Below are 20,948 nucleotides of genomic sequence, written 5' to 3' on the forward strand. Positions count from 1 at the left end.
GCAGAGAGAAAGAGGATGACACAGACTCTGAATTAGGCTCCAGGCTCTGAGCTGTCAGCACAGAGCCCAAAGTGGGGCTTGAACTCATGAACGGCGAGATCATGACCTGAGCCAAAGTCAGATGGTTAACCAACTGAGCCACCCAGGTCCCCCAGTATTATCATTTTTACATGACTATTTTTGGGTTGTGGAACGAACCATCTGAGTTTCCATGATTTCTTATGGGAAATTCATTTTGATATACAAGTGCTTTGGATTACAAGCATGTTTCTGGAACGAATTATGCTTGCAAACAAAGGTTTCACTGTATTAGAATATATACATATTAGAACAACTTCTGTCTGTACTTGTCTGTGCTGAACGTGTTCACCATAATATGGCAGCGTTAATATGCTATCATTCTATAATGTAGAGATAAGAGCAGGGTCTCTGGAGTATAATGTTCTTTCTGAATGGTCAACATTTGCAACATCTGCATTGGTTAGTTTCAATGAAAGAAACAAAAACAAAACTACTATACATGTCTATGCCCAGAATGCTACTAGTTTCCATGAACTAATTAATGCTCATGCTGTTCAAGCCGCAGGCACAGACCTCAACCACTTTATATTCCTGACAGCGCTGGGGCAAAAGTCATAAAACCGCCCAACTCTTTTCTTTCTTGCCCTGTGTCAATAGTCATGAAAAGGACTCTTTTATCTTGTTCCATGAATGTGTTAGTTTTCTAGGGCTGCCCTAACAAAAACAAAGTGTCACAAATTGAGTGGCTGAAACCACAAAAGTGTATCCTGTTACAGTTCTGGAGCCTATGTGTCCAAAATAAAGGTGTCAGCAGGATTCTTGCTGAGGACTCAGAGAGGGACCTGTTCTGGGCCTCTCTGGCTTGTAAAATGCTGTCTCTCTTCCCTGTGTCTTCACATCACCTTCCCAGTCATATTAGACTAGGAGCCAACCCTAGTCCAGTCTTATCTCATATTAATTACATCTACAATGACCCTATTTCCAAATAAGGTCACATTCTGAAGTCCTGGGGGCTAAAACTCCAACATAACTTTTTTGGTGTGATATAATTCAATCGGTAACAAGCAGCAAGCAGAGACTAGTGAGCATGGGGAAGAGGAAATAGAACAGACCTGACCCCTTTTCTCTATAGCTATTGCCAAACTATGGCTCCCAGGCAGGGGAGCTACTGAACTGGGTAGTGATTGGAAATGAAATGTTGCTATAGGTAACATATACAAGGTACTAGGCATTGTTTTAAGTGAATCAATACATGTGGAGTGTTTAGAATAGGACTAGATAACGGTCAGTGTCAGCTATCAACTCATTTCAATCTCCAAAACACTCCTAAAGTTACAATTATTATCTCTGGAGCACAGAGAGGTTTTTTGTCTCAGGCCCCATAGCTAGTAAGTGGTAAAACTGGAATTAGAACCCCAGCGGTATGGTATGACTCAAGTCTGACTCTTTTCTCTTTCAAGTTTACTTATTTGGAGAGAGAGCATACATACACACACGCAAGCAGGGAGGGACAGAGAGAGAGAGACAGTGAAAGAGAGTGAGAATTCCCAACAGGCTCTGCACTGTCAGCACAGAGCCTGATGCGGGGCTCAAACTCACGAACTGTGAGATCGTGACAGGAGCTGAAATCAAGAGTCAGACGTTTAATCAAGTGAGCCACCCGGGTGCCCCTCAAGTCTGATTCTTAACCGTGATCCTTTCAGTGTTAGATGTTGCTTGCAGCCGTAAACGGTGTCAAAAGCTGAGTTACGAAGTTCCCATGTAGTCTTAATGTTACATTGATCTAAGTCAATGAAAAATTCCTTATGACTTAGTAAATTAGAGAAAAAGCAAGTTGTAAAACCATATATGAAGTATGGTACCGTTTATGAACAAAGCAAAACAAAACCTACAAAATCCACACATACACATGTGCCTATAGGTGTACAAGTCTGTGTATATGTTAAATACACAGAAAAAATTTGGAAGGTTACTAAATACTAGCAACATTTAAGAAGGGTGGTGTGGGGCACCTGGGTGGCTCAGTTGGTTAAGCGTCTGGCTTCCGCTCAGATCATGATCTCACGGTTCCTGGGTTCAGTTTGGGTCCTGCATCAGGCTCTTCACTGACATCTCAGAGCCTGGGGCCTGCTTCGGATTCTTTGTCTCCCTCTTTCTGCCCCTCCCCTGTGCGCACCGCACCCTCTCTCAAAATAAACAAATTAAAAAAAAAAAAGAGTCTCTGTCTGCTTTGTAGTTACTTCAATCATTGTTTACTGGTGACCTTTGCTCCCCAACCTTCATTTGGTCACTCAGTGCCTCATATTTACATATTTCAGGTATAACTACATAGAAAAGACTGACTCTCAGTCCTGATTCCAAATACCTATGGAAAGGAACCTGACAGTCCAGATTGGGTCAGGTACCCATTCTGGTTAATCAACCAGGGGGACAGCCAGATAATACATAGCACAAAAATGACAAAGGGAATGATCTCTACTTTACCCCTTAGAAAGATGAGATTCAACTAGGTAAACTTCTCCATGATCACATAACTTTTAGGGGAAGGTAGGAGCTGAGATTTTGAATGTAGATCCATTGGACTTTAAAGCTTATGCACCATATATCATATGCTTGGAGATATTTATCTTGGAACAAACTGAGATCAGCCATGATAACCGTCCTTGAGCACCTGAAAAGGAGCAATTACCTACGTCTGGAAAGGTTAGCACCAGGACTATTTAAAGAGACAGATTTTCCTGCAGTTAAGGGAGGAAAGGGAGGGAAAAAGCACTCTATGAAACTTGTCCAAACATAGAACAACTTATCTCAAGCTCCCTATCACTGAGGTATCTGAAGCTATGTTATATGGCTAAATGAACCATATGGTATGCTTATTATAAAGCTAGGAGTACAGGCCAGCTTGAAGTTTATTTCAAAATGGCATATTTTGCACCATTCATACAAAGTATGAAAAAAAGTATGGTAAAAATTAAGGTAAACCTTTAGATAGACTGATAATTTTTCAAAAAGAAATACACCATTACACACATATTTAAGTATTAAAAACTCCAAGTCAGATCTCACTATAATGTATTTCAAAAGCAAAATTTAAATTCATTCACTGTGGTTAAACTGCATTTCATATTTGTTGAAATAAATGTCACTGAAACATTGAAATACAGATATATTTATTTACAAATATTAGGTACACAGTTTATAAAAGACTAAAAATCCTCTCTAGGACACAAAACTATTATAGAACAAAGATAGGTGCTATTATTCAAATGGAATGAGTGAACATAAGACTATGTGATTCTTAAGCACATTTATATTACACACAGTTTTAAAACTAACATATCTTTGAAGCTGTAGAATTGGTAGGCGATGTATTTAAGAATTAGTTCAGAGACTTACAAAACAATTTTATTGGTGATATTTATGTGTGGGGAGAAGAAACTGTTTATCGCATATAACTATCACGTTTCAAGGGACATGACTTAACAGGAAAGTTTTTATAAGAAACTATTAGTTATTTTAGAAATTCTACCTACATTAGAATAACATTATATATTCCTGCTCTAATTCCAACTATATCAAGTGAAATGATAAAATTTAAAATTGTAGCATTTTAGATAGTCAAGTTACAAAAGGAACTAAAGAAAGAAACTCAGATTGAAAGTTTCAAATACCCACTGAGTTCGACACCTTTTCTTTCTTAGTACAAAGTATCTGCTCTTAGACATGGGGTATTCAGTTAATTACCCTTCCTGGTGACCTCAGCTACAATAAAAAAGAAAGAAGCCAACAGAGACCACAGACTCACTAGCACTGATGGAAAGCAATAGTGAAGAGCCAAAGCACAACAGACCACAGCAGTCTGGGTAACAACAACTGGGTGGAAAAGCAAGCTAAATCTTCCATGTCTTCACATTCGAATGGAGTCACTCTACACATTACAATTACCGACTTTTCGACTGATCTATAGAATCAAGGAAAGGCAATGAAAAGTCAGCATTCTGTTTAAAGGCTCTCATGTATATTATACATTTCAAGAACAAGCCTATGCAAATATATCAATTTTATCTAGAACACCTTTTCTGATGATGCAGCATTACCGTACTTATATTTAATGACTAAAAATTTATCTCTAACTTAAGACGATTAAAAGTGAACAAGTCAACATTATGATGAAACCTGTTTATAGCCAAGGAATAAAGTAAACCACTTGACAAATTTACCATCTTAGAAACTCCCTCTGCTGAGATCAAAAAGGTAGGATTAGCTCTCTACTGCCCAGAAGGCAATACCTGCTATAAGGTATTGAACATCAGTAAGAGAGCTTACTGCCATGAATACTTAGGTACTTGGCCCACTCCTAAGAGACACACAAAGCCACAACAAGCAAACAAAATACCCCAGGAACAATAAAAAACCCCATTTCTCATCATCACTTTATTTATCTTCTGCTGTTCCAGGCTCTGAGAACATTGGGCATAGTGCTGAATTGGGACGGCATACGAAAGCATCGGTTTCACCTCCCAACTCTGTTAATTGTTCCAATGAAGACACACAAGGATAATGGTCTTTTAACATATCTGGCAATTTAGAAGTCTTCTCTTGAATACGTCGAGAACGTCTCACTGGTGTTAGAAACTTTAGCTCTTTAAATGTAGAATCTGTATTGTCAAACTGTATCTTCTTTTTTACACTAAAAAGACAAAAATTATTCCCAGAGTTAAAAAACATTAACATTTTTACTTGTTCTTTTATGCCATTTATCTTACTATAACTTGTATGTGACAACCGTGTGATTGGCTGTCTTACAGAAAAGAAGTTACCAAAGCTCCTTGTGGTTAGGAACTTATTCCTTTCTGTATTTGTTGTCACAGCACATATACAGCAGATTCTTGAAAATCTGTACAATTGGCTATTTGCTCAATTCCAAAACCTACTATTATCAATAGCTTACAGACATTAAAGTAAAATATCAAAGTTTTCTTTCACAAAATGGCAATACTTAGGGAAAAGCAAAGCAAATCCAGTATTTAAAGGGTGAAATGTCCCAATGATATTGATTTGCTTGAAACCTTTACCTATTAATAAATGATAGTTCTAATTGAAAGTGAAATATTTTTAGATACCATATTTATTATTCCTAAACATAAAAACAAATCACAGCACAGTACATTTTGAAAGCTTACCTTTGTAGGTATGGTGTAGTAGACACATTATATTTAATTAAGCAACTCCCCCTGGTTTCTGTACTGGGGGTTTTAACATCATTGGTTGAATCTTTTGTTTTGTCATCTTGCTCTTTTTCATCATCTTGAAATACCACATTTCTAGTTTTCTTTTCCATTTCTGGTTTTCCTGACTCTAGATTAACCCCTCTATCTTCAGTGCTGACTTCATGGATGTATTCCTTGGTTGCACAAGCCTCCTCAATATTTTCTCCTATAGAAATACATTTCTAGATTAAGCTTTGGGCCAAATTTAAAGAGCAAATTCAGAAGGCATTAAAGTTACTCATAGTTGGTCAGATTTTCAAAATCAACGAAACAAACTGCCATCTCCTAACCATTTCGTTTCCTAAGCCAATACTGCTGACAACTATTGACAAATATTTACTGTCGCCTGTGGGTCAGGGGTTGTAGATACAAATATAAGAATGAAACCATTCCTGTCCTTTAAGAAGTTGAAAATAATTATAAAATGAGAAAAATGCCATATAACTGAGGTAAGAATAAGGGGTCATAGGAACCCATGAAATGGAATAACTACCTTTGTGTGAGAGACAGCGAGATGGCTATGGAAAGCTTTCAAGTGACGCTTAGGCTGGGGCTTGAGAAAAGAGTACTCGACAAGACCTAGGAAGACAATCTTGGTACGAAGCTTAAAAGAAAATGACCTATTAAGACAACATTAAAGGGCCAGAGTGCTTAGAATACACGGTAAGAAGCAAGGTGGGAATGTGGGGAAGAGGTGATGGGTTCAGATAGGTATGAAGGGCTGGACTGTAATGACCTTTACATGCTAGAAGTTTGGTAAAAAAATCTCTACTGGAGCGACAGAGATACAATAAGGTTTGATCACTACAACAGATGGTTTAGAATGGCAAGGAATGAAAAGGAATGATCTGTGATGATAAGAAGACAAAGCTATGGTTGTCTTAAGCAAGGTGGCAGAGAGGTAGGCAGTGAGGAGGAAGGGCTCGATTTAAGAGTTATTTCTAGGGGCGCCTGGGTGGCTTGCTCGGTTAAGCGTCCGACTTCGGCTCAGGTCATGATCTCATGGTCTGTGAGTTCGAGCCCCGCGTCGGGCTCTGTGCTGACAGCTCAGAGCCTGGAGCCTGCTTCCGATTCTGTGTCTCCCTCTCTCTCTGACCCTCCCCCATTCATGCTCTGTCTCTCTCTGTCTCAAAAATAAATAAACGTTAAAAAAAAAAAAATTAAAAAAGAAAAGAATATTCCTGTATTAAGGAATGTTTAGAAAAAAAAAAAAAAAGAGTTATTTCTAAGTTAGGACTTAACAAATGGATGCATGTGCGTGTCTGAATGAGTGTGCAGGTATAGTGGGGGCATCTCTTCCAAAATTTCTTGCGTAGGCCTCTTTAGCCACAGAGGATTTTCTTTTTTGGGAGGAAGAGATGATGGTATGGGGAAGCAATGAGGGACGACAATAGTCCAAAATAAAACATGCTAGATGTGAAACACTGGAGACGTCCTGGTAAATCCATCAAGCCGAGACGACCTCTAGATTTGACTAGTAGGAAATTATTAGAGATTTTTAGTAAGAGGTGTTTCAGTTATATGATACATCTGAATCTAGAAAATGTTTACATTTCATAAACCTGACAGCTAATGAATCTCTTACCTCTATCTCCTATCCCTAGCAAAGAGAATTCTTGAACAGCTTCTCTAGAGCACAGAACAGATGACAGAATTTCACAGGTAAAATTTTAGAGATGATCTAATCAAATTGCCTCACTTTTAACACAGGAAACTGAGGCCTAGAGAGGTAAGGTAACTTTCACAGACACTCAATGACAAATTTGAGTTTTGAACCAGATCTCCTAATTAAAAATTCTTTACACTACATAAAGCCACTGAATCTTGGAGGGAGGTATGCCAATAGATGTAAGAGGAGAGCAGGGCGCCTGGGTGGCTCAGTCGGTTAAGCGGCCGACTTCGGCTCAGGTCATGATCTCGTGGTCCGTGAGTTCGAGCCCCACGTTGGACTCTGTGCTGACAGCTCAGAGCCTGGAGCCTGTTTCAGATTCTGTGTCTCCCTCTCTCTGACCCTCCCCCGTTCATGCTCTGTCTCTCTCTGTCTCAAAAATAAACGTTAAAAGAAAAAATTTTTTTTAAATAAAAAAAAAAGAGAGAGAAACAACCGACAAATTTAACAAGTTTAAAAAGATAAAAGAAAAATAATTCAATGAATTTTAATAAAATCACAATTCACTTGAAGAAAATAAAAAACTTACCATATTTAACTTTTTCTTGACTCTTCATTGTCAGAATATCTGCAATGGTATGTCGCATCTCTTCAATAGGCTTAATTGTTTTAGTGAGGAAATAAAAGTTTTATATTCTCAGACATTAACGAGGTTGTCCAAGTCAAAAATATTTTAAACAGTGATTACATTTCATACTTCAATTAATAAAACAAAGCAGTAGTTCTTAGACCATGTCTCTTTTCTTAAAATACTTATTTTGGCCACTCAAATTTTTAAAAATGACTCTGCCATTTAAAAAAATTTTTTTGGGGGGGGGGGGGGCGCCTGGGTGGCTCAGTCGGTTAAGCGTCTGACTTCGGCCCAGATCATGGTCTCACAGTTCATGGGTTCAGGCCTCATGTTGGGCTCTGTGCTGACAGCTCAGAGCCTGGAGCCTGCTTTGGATTCTGTGTCTCCCTCTCTCTCTCTCTGCCCCTCCTCAGCTCATGCTCGCACTCTGTCTCTGTCAAAAATAAACTTTAAAAAATTAAAAAAAAAAAAAAAATTAAAAAAAAATTTTTTTAATGTTTATTTTTCAGAGAGAGAGACAGAGTGAGAGTGGGGGAGGTGCAGAAAGAGAGGGAGACACAGAATCTGAAACAGGCTCCAGGCTCTGAGCTGTCAGCACAGAGCGTGACACAGGGCTCCAACTTACGGACCGCGAGGTCATAACCTGAGCTGAAGTCGGACCCTTAACTGACTGAGCCACTGAGGCGCCCCAACTCTTTTCCAATTTAAAGGGTAGAATTATCAGATTAAAACTTTTCCCCACAATTTTTCTTAAAACTGTTTGTCTGGATATAAACAAAATTCATGGACAAGTAACAAGTAACACTAATCTCTATTAAAGAGCTAATAATATACAGTAAATTTAATACGAGATTTACACCTTTTCTCCTATGTCCATGGTTATATATTTTTTCCACAGGCTATTAAATGCATCTCTGAAGAGCTCAAGGTTGATCAGCCTAACATTTCACTCATTCAAATTCCACAGTTCACTAAGTGTCCATTATATTCTAGAACATATAAGTACTATGTTCCTTTGAACTGCCCTGACTGCTAATGCAACATATTCAAGACATTATACAAAAGGGAAGTTCTGGCTCATATTCTTAGTTCTAGCACATAGTCCTTAACTACTCACTCATCCTGCTTTCACTTTTCTTTTGCAAATTTTAATCCTTGTTTTCCACTTTCTGCTCCAGTGTCACATCTTCCTCTTTACACACTGCTTTCTATGTGAACCTTTGGCCCCCGTTATGCATCCAGCTAATCTGCCTTAAGCCACTTTAAGTAACGCCCCTTCTGGTTCAGCGCAGTAGGAACCTAACACTCCCTTCCAGGTGGGATTCTGTCAAATACAATTTCCCTTCAGCAAAGCGCTTTATACATAATAGCCATTGAGAGAATATCTGCTGAATATTTGATTTTTGATTCAGGTGAAAGGTCAAATAGTATCCGCTGGCTTTGCTGAGAATAAAGTGAGTAGACCTTTCTTAAAGAAAGACTGAAGAAAAACATTTTTTTAAAAACTCTCTTTATAAATAATCTCTAAAAATGCATGTTGAGAAACTTGGTCAAAGGGAAATGCATTTTAGAAATATTTGCCCATAAAAACAAAAACCCAGTCAAATAAAAAAACTGGAGATACAACTTATTCTAGAGCCAGGGCCTTTGTAGCAATAGACCAGAAAGAGGCGAGAGGTATGGTATCAAATCACTATGGTGGTTACGTGTCAGAGAAACTAGTTGACTGCCATTTTCTATGTGTGGGCAGGACCAAACACGGGGCATAAAAATGTAAGTACATTAAGAAACGCTCTTAAAGCAATAGGGTTCTCTCACAAAGCCACAGAACCCACTAACATTTAGATGTTAATTCTACTTACTTTATATTCGTTAAATACATTTTAATATTAAAAATTCAATATCCCAGATATCTTAACTAGGAAATGTGTAAAATGACATGTTGTACTAAAATATTTCTCCCAGCATTTTTCACGAAATTTACATTTCAGCTTATATTCATCTTCTAAGTCCGATTATCACTAGTTCACAAGCAAGTTTTAGAAGGTTAAGAAACAGCTTTTATAATATGCAATCATTGTGGCCTTTAAACATTCATTACTACTACATATATAACCACACTTTTATCAAGTTATTTTGTAATGTGCTCCAAAATAAATCTGAATCTTTTACACTGTAATAATAAAGATTATTAAGTTTTAATCTTACCTGAGCGCCTGCCAGAATGGCTTTCTCATAGATTGTGATAATGTTTTCAATAGGACTTGTGAGTGGTTCAATACGTGCAAGGCATATCCAATATTTAACAAGCTTTTTGGCATCTGGAATATTTTTAATCAGGTCATTAAGTATGACCAATATTTCTTCTTTTGGGCATCCCTAAAATAGCAAGAAGTGAAATGAGTGATCTCATTTAGCCTCCAAACTATGAACAATTAAGTAAGCTTGATCTATAATCAAGATCAATGATAATGAGAGAAAAAACTGATAGAAAATTATTCATAAGAATATTCACTGTTCTCTTCCTTACTCCAAACTTATTCTGAATGGCTAACAAGAAGCATATTAGTCATGAATACAAAGCAGGGAAAAAATGAAATATAAGTTGAGAAAAACATTAAGTCAAAAATGACCAACACTCTACATGGTCTTGATCCTTTTCCTTATCCTTATCCTTTTACATATTGTGGGATTCCATTCAATATTTGAGTTGGAATTTTTGCATCTACGAAATGTTTATGGGGGAGAACAGCTTCTGGTTTTAAAAATTGTCTTTATCAGGTCTTGATATTAAGGCTAAAATGAATCTGTTACGGTATATGTACTTAAGGGCTAGACACAGATAGTAGGGCAGAAAAACTCCACAGTTTCAATGACAAACCCCAGCTAAGCAGAATTAAGAATATAACCAGAGAAACTCCGAGTCTAATTTTTACTGGTCCTCAGAATCACAAAAAGTCTAAAGATGCTCCTGAAGACCAGAGTAAGGTTTGAAATCATACTCATAGATTCAGTCTTGCTGTGGATCTTGGACACCGTGGGTAACCAAAGCAAGATTAAAAAGTATTCAGGAAATAAAGGAAACATTCTAGAGTTATTATACTCTGTAGGATTTTGGTCCAAATAGTGAAACTCTACAATAAGTTCAAGACCATGATGATGTTGGTTTAGATTAATGGAATTTTGTTTGAAATATTTTAGCTAACTTGAATTTCATGTGAGATAATGACTAATTTATGTAGCTAGTCTTTGGTAAAATATGTAATGAGTGGAAAAAATAATATGAAAACATGCTGAAGGAATGGAAAAAACAGAAGTATCAGAGTGAACATCCACCCTCAGCCCATTTTATATTAACATCTTACAGAAACATAATATTTATAAGTAAAAAAAAAAAATCCAGTAAAAACCTAATTATCCCTTTGATCTATTTATATGAACTCAATGAAAATGCAGTCCATTAAAGGCTAAAGATAAACAATCTCATAATTAACATTAAATCTACATAACACCACTAACACATTACATGGTCAAAGAGTGACAAGGTAATTTGGTGAGATAACATTTATAAGATAATTTACAAACTATAAACTACTATACGAATATAAGGACTGTACCTCACTAATCAGGTTTAGGCATTCAGAAAATGTCTTGTTCACTTTTTCGGTAAATAATCTCTGTTCGTCTTCTTCTACCATGGTGGTCCAAAAGGACCCAACTGGGTTTTCGTGTTGCCCTTCAGGCTCAGGCTGGGTAACTCCTGAGCTAGGAGGCCTTTTCAGGACTTTCCTTTTGCCAGCTTTCCACTCACTCAGACGAGCTCTACAGTTAGAAGCAGGATACAAGCATTACCGTGATATTGATGATAGAATTCTCTCAGAGGAGAAGTTAAAAAATAGCTCAGGTCTTGAAGTAGCTCCATGCTAGTGGCACATACATAAGTTCACAAGTTCAAAGAAAGAGGAATATGGAACATATCAATGTTAATTATATGCTCAAAGACCCTAAGAATGTATTTTTATTTTTTTTTTTTTAAATTTTTTTTTTCAACGTTTTTTATTTTATTTTTGGGACAGAGAGAGACATAGCATGAACGGGGGAGGGGCAGAGAGAGAGGGAGACACAGAATCGGAAACAGGCTCCAGGCTCTGAGCCATCAGCCCAGAGCCTGACGCGGGGCTCGAACTCACGGACCGCGAGATCGTGACCTGGCTGAAGTCGGATGCTTAACCGACTGCGCCACCCAGGCGCCCCCCTAAGAATGCATTTTTAAATGGAGAGGTTATAAAATATTTCCCAATCGTATTAAGCATTATAACTTAGATTACATCAGACCTAATGAAAGACACTCAAGCACAAGAACTTAGGTCATGCTGTGCCACAACATAAATTTGCTTAAATTTGCACACGACAGAAGAGAATCTACACTTGCACACAAATTCTAATACATTCAAGGAGATAAGCCAAACCACAAGAGCTACTCTGCTGAAAATTAAGCTAATAAAATTACATTTACTTACTTTCTCTCTTCTGCTGTTTCTTTGGGCTGAGCTGATCTATCAATAGTTGCTTTTGCTATTGTATGCCTGCGAGGGTCAACGTTTTTCGACTTTTCTATCAGTTTGGTGTTAGAAGACGAAACAGGCCTGGCTACGATTTCAGACTTCACGCTTCTTGTTAGTGTCTTCTTTCTTTCTATATCCTGAGAACCGGTTTTGGCACTAGATGAAACTGTTTTTAATTGCACTAACTCTTTCTCGAGAGGCCCTTTCCGAATCGTAACATTGGCCGAGCTTCTACCGATGCCTGGTCTCACAGCGTCCTGAGCATTGTCGCGGTGACTTCTAATAGGAGGTCGCAGAAGCTGTCTGTTCTGAATTGTAGTGCTCACAAGTTTAGTAGTAGTCGTCACGTTAGAGGCTCTATCCCTTTTCGCTGTCACACTGCTGCTGTTTGTGCCCAGAGGCTCTGTAGCTTTAGGGACTGTAGTCGAAAGTTTCTTTATTGCTGCAGAACTCTCATCTCTGATTTGTAGAGGCTTTCTAAATGAATTAATCTTAGACTGAACAATTTGGCCACGGTAAGATCCAAGCACAAGCTTCTTGGACATGTTAGCATCTTGCTTTGGTTTTTCTGTCATTATTTGTTTCTTTTTATTGTTGTTTTTAAGATGAAATACTTGGCTTAATGTCATGTGTTGACCTGGAGGGTCACCTTTAATTGGTTCCAACTGCCCAGTTTGATTATTATCCTCAGAATTAGGTGTATCAATTGCTGTAGTTGAATTGGTTAGTTCATTAGAAGGCCTTAAAGGAATACAATTTTTTTCCATTGTTATATTATTTTTGCTCCCGGGAGGTCTACTGACATTTTCTTTACCAGCCTAGAAGAGTGATTTATGACAAATTGGTATTTCAGAATTCATCTCTTTAAGAGTTTAGGAAAGGGAAAGGGGGAAAAGGGACAGTTTATGAGGGCTATGTCCATATCTTACCATTTTTGTTTTAAATTTCAGAACTTTTGTCTCTTCATGGACCTGGCCCTCAGAGGTCATCACTTTCTGGTCTCTACTACTTAAAAAAAAAAAAAAAAAAAAAAAAAAAAAAAAAAAAGGAAAAAAAGTTTAACCACAGACCAAGTGAGTTTTGTCTTTGGCAGGAGGAATGGGAGAGTATTAACAATCATCTGACTTTGTAATTTTAAATTAAGGCAAGAACTGAGCCGAGATTTATTTATGAAGCAAAACTCTTCTTTCTTTATTATAGGGTGACTTAATAGTGTAAACAAAATGGCTGGAGAATTTAGATATTTTCTTAAAAGTCTTAACACCCTCTCCATACAGAATAGGTAAACACATTTGATAACCTCATTCCAAACCATTCTTCTTAGTCACTCAAACAAATCCTCAAAACCTTTATTAAGCAACACTTCCTTTGGTTAGTTTTCAGTACTTAGTAACAGATTTACATTGAAAAAAAAAATTAAAAATAGCCCCTCTTCAAATAGATGGTGCTGGGAAAACTGGACAGCCACATGCAAAAGAATGAAACTAGACCACTTTCTTACACCATACACAAAGATGAACTCAAAATGCATTAAAGACCTAAACGTGAGACCTGAAACCATAAAGCTCCTAAAAGGAAACAGAGGTAGGAAAGTCCTGGACACCGGCCTTAGCCATATTTTGTGGGATGTATTGTGTCCCCTCAGGCAAGGGAAACAAAAGTAAAAATAATGGAAAGTTCATCAAACTAAAAGCCTCTGCACAGTATCAAACCATCAACAAAACAAAAAGGCAATCTACTAAGTGAGAGAAGTTATTTACATGGGATATATCTGATAAATCAGGGGTTAATTTCCAAAATTTATAAAGAACTCCTACAGCTCAGCATGAAGAAAACTCAATTTAAAAATGCACAGAGGACCCGAGCAGACATTTTTCCAAAAACATACAGATGGTCAACAAACCCGTGAAAAGGTGCTCAACATCACTCGTCATCAGGGAAATGCAAATCAAAACCACAACGAGATATTACTTCACACCTGTCAGAATGGCTACTAACAAAAAGACAAAAGATAACAAGTGTTGGAAAGGATGTGGAAAAAAGGGAGACCTTGTGCAATGAAAATATAAATTGGTGCAGCCAATGGAAAACAGCATGAAGTTTCCTCAAAAAATTCATAAATAGAAATACCAGATGATCCAGTAATTCTACTTCTGGGTATTTACCTGAAGAGTATATGAAAACACTAGTTCAAAAAGATACATGCACCCCCGGGGTTTACTGCAGCATTATTCACAATATCCCTGATAGAAGCAACCTAAGTGTCCATCAATAAATGAATGGACAAGGAAGATGTGGCATATATATACACTGGAATATTACTCAGCCATAAAAAAGAAAATCTTGGGGTACCTGGGTGGCTCAGTCAGTTAAGCATCCAAGTTCGGCTCAGGTCATAATCTCGCAGTTTGTGAGTTTGAGCCCCACGTCGGGCTCTGTGCTGACAGTTCAGGGCCTGGAGCGTGCTTCAGATTCCGTGTCTCCCTCTCTTTCTCTCTCTCTCTCTGCCCCCTCCCCCCCACACTCTCTGTCTCTCTCTCTCAAAAATAAATAAATATTTAAAAAGAAAAGAAAAGAAAAGAAAAGAAAAGAAAAGAAAAGAAAAGAAAAGAAAAGAAAATCTTGCCATTTGTGACAAAATGGATAGACCTTGAGGGTATTCTGCCAAGTGAAATAAGGCAGTTGGAGAAAGACAAATACCATACGATTTCACTTATATGTGGAATCTACAAATACAAAACAAAAACAAACAACAAACAAAAAATAGAAACAGACTCAAATACAGACTGCCTAAGAGGAGGGTGGTGGGAGATGGATGAAAATAGGTAAAGGGTAAATAAGTATATATATATATATATATATATATATATATATATATATATGGGAAAATAAGCATATATATATATATATACACATATATATATATGGGAAAATAAGTATAAAGTAAATAAAGAAAAGTATAGTATAGGAAATATAGTCAATAATATTATAGTAACTTTTTATGGTGACAGAAAGTAACTACACTTTCCATGGTAAGCATTTAATGTATTCAACTGTCAAATCACTATGATGTATACCTAAAACTAATATGTCAATTATACTTTGATTAAAAAGAAGAAAAGAAAAAGGGAAAGAAAAAAAATAGCCCTCCCAAAAGAAATCCAAAATTTTCCATACACACACAGCCCAATTCATTATAAATATGGACTTCAGTTTCTAGATGGCAATGCATTTAGAATATGTTATCTAAAACAAATGCTTCCTCAAGAATTTAACCTACACTCCTTTTAACAGATACAGACTGGTTAGTACAGGCCATGAGATTCTCTTAGCAAGTCATTATAACAATTTGCATTCCGTAAAGAAAAGAAAAAAGAGGATCAGTTAGACATCCCATTGATTCTAAGACAGTTCCCAAGTTCAGAGATGCTAAAATGTAAAAAAAGGGTACATTTTAGAATCAACAAAACTTGTTACCCCTATAGTTGATAATTTGGGTTACGTTGCCTCTCGCATCTTTTTGCTTAGTCTGCTCGGACAAGGGGCAGATCTTTGACATAGCTTGTACTACACATTTTTAAAAATTTTATGATTTAATTTACATCCAAGTTAGTTCGCATAAGGTACAACAATGATTTCAGGAGTAGATTCCTTAATGCCCCTTACCCATTTAGCCCATCCCCCCCTCCCACATCCCCTCCAGCAACCCTCTGTTTGTTCTCTATATTTAAGTCTTTTATGTTTTGTCCCCCTCCCTGTTTTTATATTATTTTTACTTCCCTTCCCTTATGTTCATCTGTTTTGTATCTTAAAATTCCTCATATGAGTGAAGTCATGTATTTGTCTTTCTCTAATTTCACTTAGCATAACACCCTCCAGTTCCATCCATCCCTCCAGTAGTTGCAAATGGCAAGATTTCATTCTTTTTGATTGCCAAGTAATACTCCATTTGTACTACACATTTTGAATGATGGCAAAGAGTCAAGATGCATCAGTGAACACGGCAATGTCTCCCCAGTTTAAACCCCTGCATTCACTGCCTGATGGTAAATACTCCTCTTGTTATTCACTGGCCTGTAGTCCAGTGCGGGGTGGGAGACGATGCTCACGGTCAGTCTGTCAGGTGCTCCCAATGTGGTACCTTAACTAATCAGACCCTCAATTACTTCTGGGCTTACAGTATACTGTGATGTTATCTCATGGAGAACATCAGAAGCAATCTTAACAAGAAATAGCCCTTCTTTCCTCCACCAAAGACTGCCAGCCTATGTGCCTCTGTACCCATATATTCCGCCTTCCTTGGCAGATAAACTGACACCATGCTGACCTATGGGCAAACTCTCCATTTGTGCTCTCTCGCTTGAGCACTGAGGATCTTTGTTCTTGTTATTATTTATTCATTCTTCTGCATCATTAATTACCCCTCTGCTACATCATTCCCATCCGCATATAAACACTATATATTATATCTCATCTTAAAAGCCTTAAACCCCACATTCCCTTTCAGCTTTATAGCAAAACTCCTCAAAAGTATGTATCTAAACACACTGTCCCCATGTTGTCGTATTACATTCTCTCTCCAGCCCATATCCATTGGGAATGTGTCCTCACCACTCTACTGGAGGCTCCTAGTGTCATCTCCTTCTGTCTTTCTACAACTCAGGGATCAATTCTGTTTTCACCTTACTGCACCTTTCAACAGCACCTGACAGGTAGTCATTCTTTCTTTCAACACTCTCTTCACTCTGCTGCCGGATCACCAACTCCTCCTTTCCTCCTACCTCGGTGGTCCGCTTCTTTCAAGTCTGTCTCCCTTCTTCCTGACCTCGCTGGGGCTCAAAGCTGCATTCAAATTTTAAACTTTTCTTTTGCCTTTTTATTTTAGTTTTATACTTCTCAGGGACTCCTCTTTTTCTGTCTGTGCTAACAGAATCCTAGCGCTTGGTCTTGAAATTGCTGGCCTTTTTAACTGCTAGCTAAAAAAAAAAAAACAACACATCAGGATAAGGAGAATCCACCTTATTCACCCGTCCAGTATGGAGTTATATGAAAATACATCTGAATATATATATATATATAATGCTATTCTACCTTGTGATGATAAAACTGTCCTCACAAGCCTTATCTACACATAGGAATCTTAAAGTACCCATGCTAGAGATTGTAAAATAGAATGATTTAATTTTGAAAAGCTGCAACTCTGATTGGCCGTCTATTTAACAATTTGTTGCTCAAGTAATATTTAAATTGACATCTGTTTTCTGAAAGAAATATAGTACTTGTGAGATTTCTTGTAAAGCCAGAAGAATTTCAGAATTTTCTTTTCTTCCCATTGTGTATAAGAGTATTATAAACCCCATGACCCAGTTAGATTCCTTATTTAAGTTAGTAGTTGAGAGTCATGCTCTGTCTTACTTGAGTTAATATTCTCTTTGCTTACTCTCTAGTAATCTTATTCCCCCTCAAGGTTTTAAATAAATATCACCTACCAACTGGCAATTCCCATGTTTATATCTCTGATCCCAATCTCAAGCCAGCACTTCAGATGTGTAACTCTTTGGCCTTTCCACTTGGATGTCTTGTTGGTGCCTCAGATTTAGCATGGCCAAAACAGAGCTCCTGATTACCCCATCCCTCCCTTAGTCTTCCCCATCTCGATATATGGTATCACTAGCCACTCAGTTATTCAAATAAGAAATCTAGGATCATCTTTTTGTCTTAAATGAAGAAACGAGGAATTTGTGAAAGAAAATGTATAACCATTTACATGTAAATGTAAAGCATTTCAAGTAAAGTAACACTAATGTAAAATTAAAAAGATTATTAAAAATTTGGAATTAATGCCAAACTTACATCAACTTGCAAAATTACAAATAGTTCAAAGAATATCCGTATACTGTTTTCCCAGATTTGTTTAGTGACAACCTTTTATTCCATATGTATTATAATTTGCACTGTTTCTGAACATGTGTATGTGTAGAGTATATACAATGTTTTCTAACTGAACCTTTCGAGTTAAGATATATACACGATTGCTCTTTACCCCTAAATGCTTCAATGTTCATTTCCTACAAGTGGTGATTTTTCTCTTACATAACTGTAACACGGTTATCAAGTTAATAAATTCAACTTGATATACCCCTTAATCTACTATTTATATTCTAGCTGAAAACTGACATAATAATGTCCTTTATAACATTTCCCCTTTCACAATAGGGTACAAGGGTCAGGTATTGGATTGAATGGTATCTCTTAATCTGGAACATTCAGAGTCATCTTAAACTCCTTTCTTTCTTTCACATCTCATACCCTTCCATCACCAAGTCCTGTCATCTCTACCTCCCAAATATAAACAACAATCGGACCACTCAACCATGAGGAAGGGTATGAAGCATTCACAGAGACAAAATATATCAATAACTGTTGGAAGAAACTAGAGAAATCAGGAGAATAGAATAACTCATGAACCAATCCTCTGTGTGGAAAGCCACTGAGAGATCATGAAATAATAGCCATCACTTATTGCACTCTCGCTATATACCAGGCATAGTACAATGCATTTACTAGCTCAATTAATCCCCAAGAAACACATATTACTATCCCATTTTAATAAAGTAAACAGACTCAAAGAGGCCAGGTAACTCTCCAGAGGTTACGTAGTTGTAGTGGCAGACTTACAGATTCCAGTCCTAATCACTCTAAAGCCAATGCTCTTCGATTGCACAGAAAGAGCCTAAAGGATGTTACTAGCAGTTCTCTCTGGAGGGGACCTTTTGATTTTCCGCTTTATATACTTTCACGGGTTTTTGTTTTAGCCACAACCATGTACTATTTTTAACATTTTAACAAAATAACACCAAGATATTTCTATGGAGAACTGAGAATATAATGAATGCGCTTCAAATATTTGGGGGGAATGCTCTGTCTCTGACACATACACAGTAAAAACTTTGCTAAATTAAGACCGACCTTTGTAGCACTGTATAAACCACAGTCAGTATTTTGATATATACAAACACTTTGCTTTAAAATTGTTTCATCATAGAGTGTGAATTAATTTACACAGGAAACGATGACCTAATGCTGTGCTATCCAAGAAGGTATGGCTACTGAGCACTTGAAAAGTGGCTAGTCCAAACTGACTTGTGAAAGTGTAAAATACACACCAGACTTTGAAAACTCACTACCAAAAAGGAATGCAAAATATCTTAATAACTTTTAAGAATTACATGTTGGAATGATAACACGGGATATATTGGATTAAATGTTATTAGAATTCACCTTTAAAAAATGTGGCTACTAAAAAATTTTAAATTACAGTACAATTGTGGCTCCCATTACATTTTTATTGGACAGCTCTAATTTTACAGACCTGAAATCAGAAAATTTGACCTCACCTGGATATGTGATTTTCCTCCTTGTATGCAAAAAACGTTTTTCTTTTTAACATATGTTCCTTGAGTTTCTGTCTTCTTTGTTCTAAATAACAAAAAGGCGACAAGTCAACATTGGTTACAACGATAGTATCAAATATTCACTAAATGCAGATCTTCAAAAAATGTTCTACTAGAGATCACATCTTGTATACAACAGAAAATTTCTCAATTCAGAAATAATCCCATTTCTAAGAAATTGTTACCGTAAATGGTGCCCACAACTACTGCACAAGAATCACCTTTTCCTCTGTCTTTAAGTGAAAAATCTGGAGAAAATTATTTTCAATACACGGTTACTGAAAGCCAAGCTTTAAGAAACTAAATAGCAGATAAGAGACACCAGACTCTAAGCTCTAATTTACCAGTACTGGGTTGGGTGAGAGTTTCTTTCCTCTACTTTCCCATGTGGAGGACAAAGAATTAACATTATTTCTGAAGACCCAGCCAACCCTGGATTTACACAAAGTTGATTGATTGTCTTTAATTTGAAGCATCAGATGAGGCAGCCCCACCTCTCCAAATACTCGCGCTCAGGAAGAGGGAGAGGCCTGCGCAAGCGCAGTGGGCTCTCGGTCCGGGCGCGGCCCCGCCCCCGCGGGTCCCGCGTCCCGAACGCAGCGGCCGGCTGGAGTGTCACGCACGCTCACTCGCTAAACGGACGTCTTCACTGCAGGCCCATCCTCGCCGCCAGTGGGTCACGCCCGGCCAGTAACGACCGCACGGGAGGCGCTTAGCCCGCACAGTGACACCACGGACCGGAAACCTCTCTGGTTTGTCCATTTCGAAAATGCCGAGGATGCGGCTGCGAGAGGCCGAGCGATCTGTCCAGGCTTCTCACACAACTGGTCAGGACTGAAGCCGGGGGACCCGAGTCCTCGGCCGCTGAGTCCGAGCCACCCCCTCCCCCACGGTCGTCCGCGTCCCCACCCTCTCGGACAAACCCGGGCTCCTGCGGGTCGCGCCGCTCCCGCCACCGCGGCCCTCACCTCTGAACTCGGGCTGGGCCCTCTGGCTCGGGGGCAGTTGTAGCTCCCGGGGCACTGCTGGGGTGCTCATGGCTGCTGCGGGCGGAGGACGCCTCTCGACCCTGACAGCCCCGCACTGCTCAAGCCAAGGCAGCGGCAAACTGAACACGCCGCCTGCCCCGCTGCAGGAGGCGCGGCGTGAATTGAATGAACCAATGGGCGCAGGGGGCGGAGCCTGGGCCGCGGTTGCTGGGGCGGGTCTTGCCTCCCCCGGGTTCAGTTAGAGCTGCTCAGCTGAGTCCCCGGGCTGGCAAACCTGATCAGCTGTTTCCGTGTTTGACTTGCGACCTGGGGGGGGTGGGCCTGCAAAGTCCTTGCTGTGTGGCAGATGGGACTTGTCTTTGGACGCCCATAGTGCGTGGAGGAAGGCAGACTAGAAAATTGTCTATAG

General features: G+C 38.4%; 1 protein-coding gene across 4 annotated transcripts; it reads right to left on the reverse strand.

The window, feature by feature from the left end:
• Positions 1–3,174: 3,174 nt before the first annotated feature.
• On the reverse strand, positions 3,175–20,683 carry CKAP2 (cytoskeleton associated protein 2). 4 transcript variants are annotated; one of them, XM_058686497.1, is made up of 9 exons: positions 20,519–20,683; positions 19,494–19,575; positions 13,026–13,101; positions 12,052–12,914; positions 11,149–11,353; positions 9,740–9,910; positions 7,490–7,559; positions 5,205–5,457; positions 3,175–4,711 (listed from the first exon to the last, which is right to left on the reverse strand). In XM_058686497.1, exons 1-9 carry the CDS (start codon positions 20,586–20,588, stop codon positions 4,456–4,458), a joined length of 2,046 nt encoding a protein of 681 aa, XP_058542480.1. In that variant the 5' UTR covers positions 20,589–20,683; the 3' UTR covers positions 3,175–4,455. The 4 variants fall into 4 exon arrangements, with proteins under 4 accessions (XP_058542480.1, XP_058542474.1, XP_058542493.1 ...); XM_058686491.1 differs by having other exon boundaries at positions 13,026–13,104; XM_058686510.1 differs by lacking the exon at positions 20,519–20,683 and adding an exon at positions 19,895–20,005.
• Between the last annotated feature and the right edge of the window lie 265 nt (positions 20,684–20,948).

This window comes from Neofelis nebulosa, chromosome 1, assembly GCF_028018385.1.
Source record: "Neofelis nebulosa isolate mNeoNeb1 chromosome 1, mNeoNeb1.pri, whole genome shotgun sequence".
NCBI classification, from domain to species: domain Eukaryota; kingdom Metazoa; phylum Chordata; class Mammalia; order Carnivora; family Felidae; genus Neofelis; species Neofelis nebulosa.

Bases quoted from the DNA above. Each gene is read 5' to 3' on its own strand.
- CKAP2 (XM_058686491.1), bottom strand. From the start codon at position 20,588: ATGAGCACCCCAGCAGTGCCCCGGGAGCTACAACTGCCCCCGAGCCAG. The intron at 11,354-12,051 runs GTAAGTAAATGT...TTCTAACTGTAG, and splicing joins GAAACAGCAGAAGAGAGAAA to AGCTCGTCTGAGTGAGTGGA. The intron at 9,911-11,148 runs GTACAGTCCTTA...TTGCTATTTTAG, and splicing joins GCCTAAACCTGATTAGTGAG to GGATGCCCAAAAGAAGAAAT.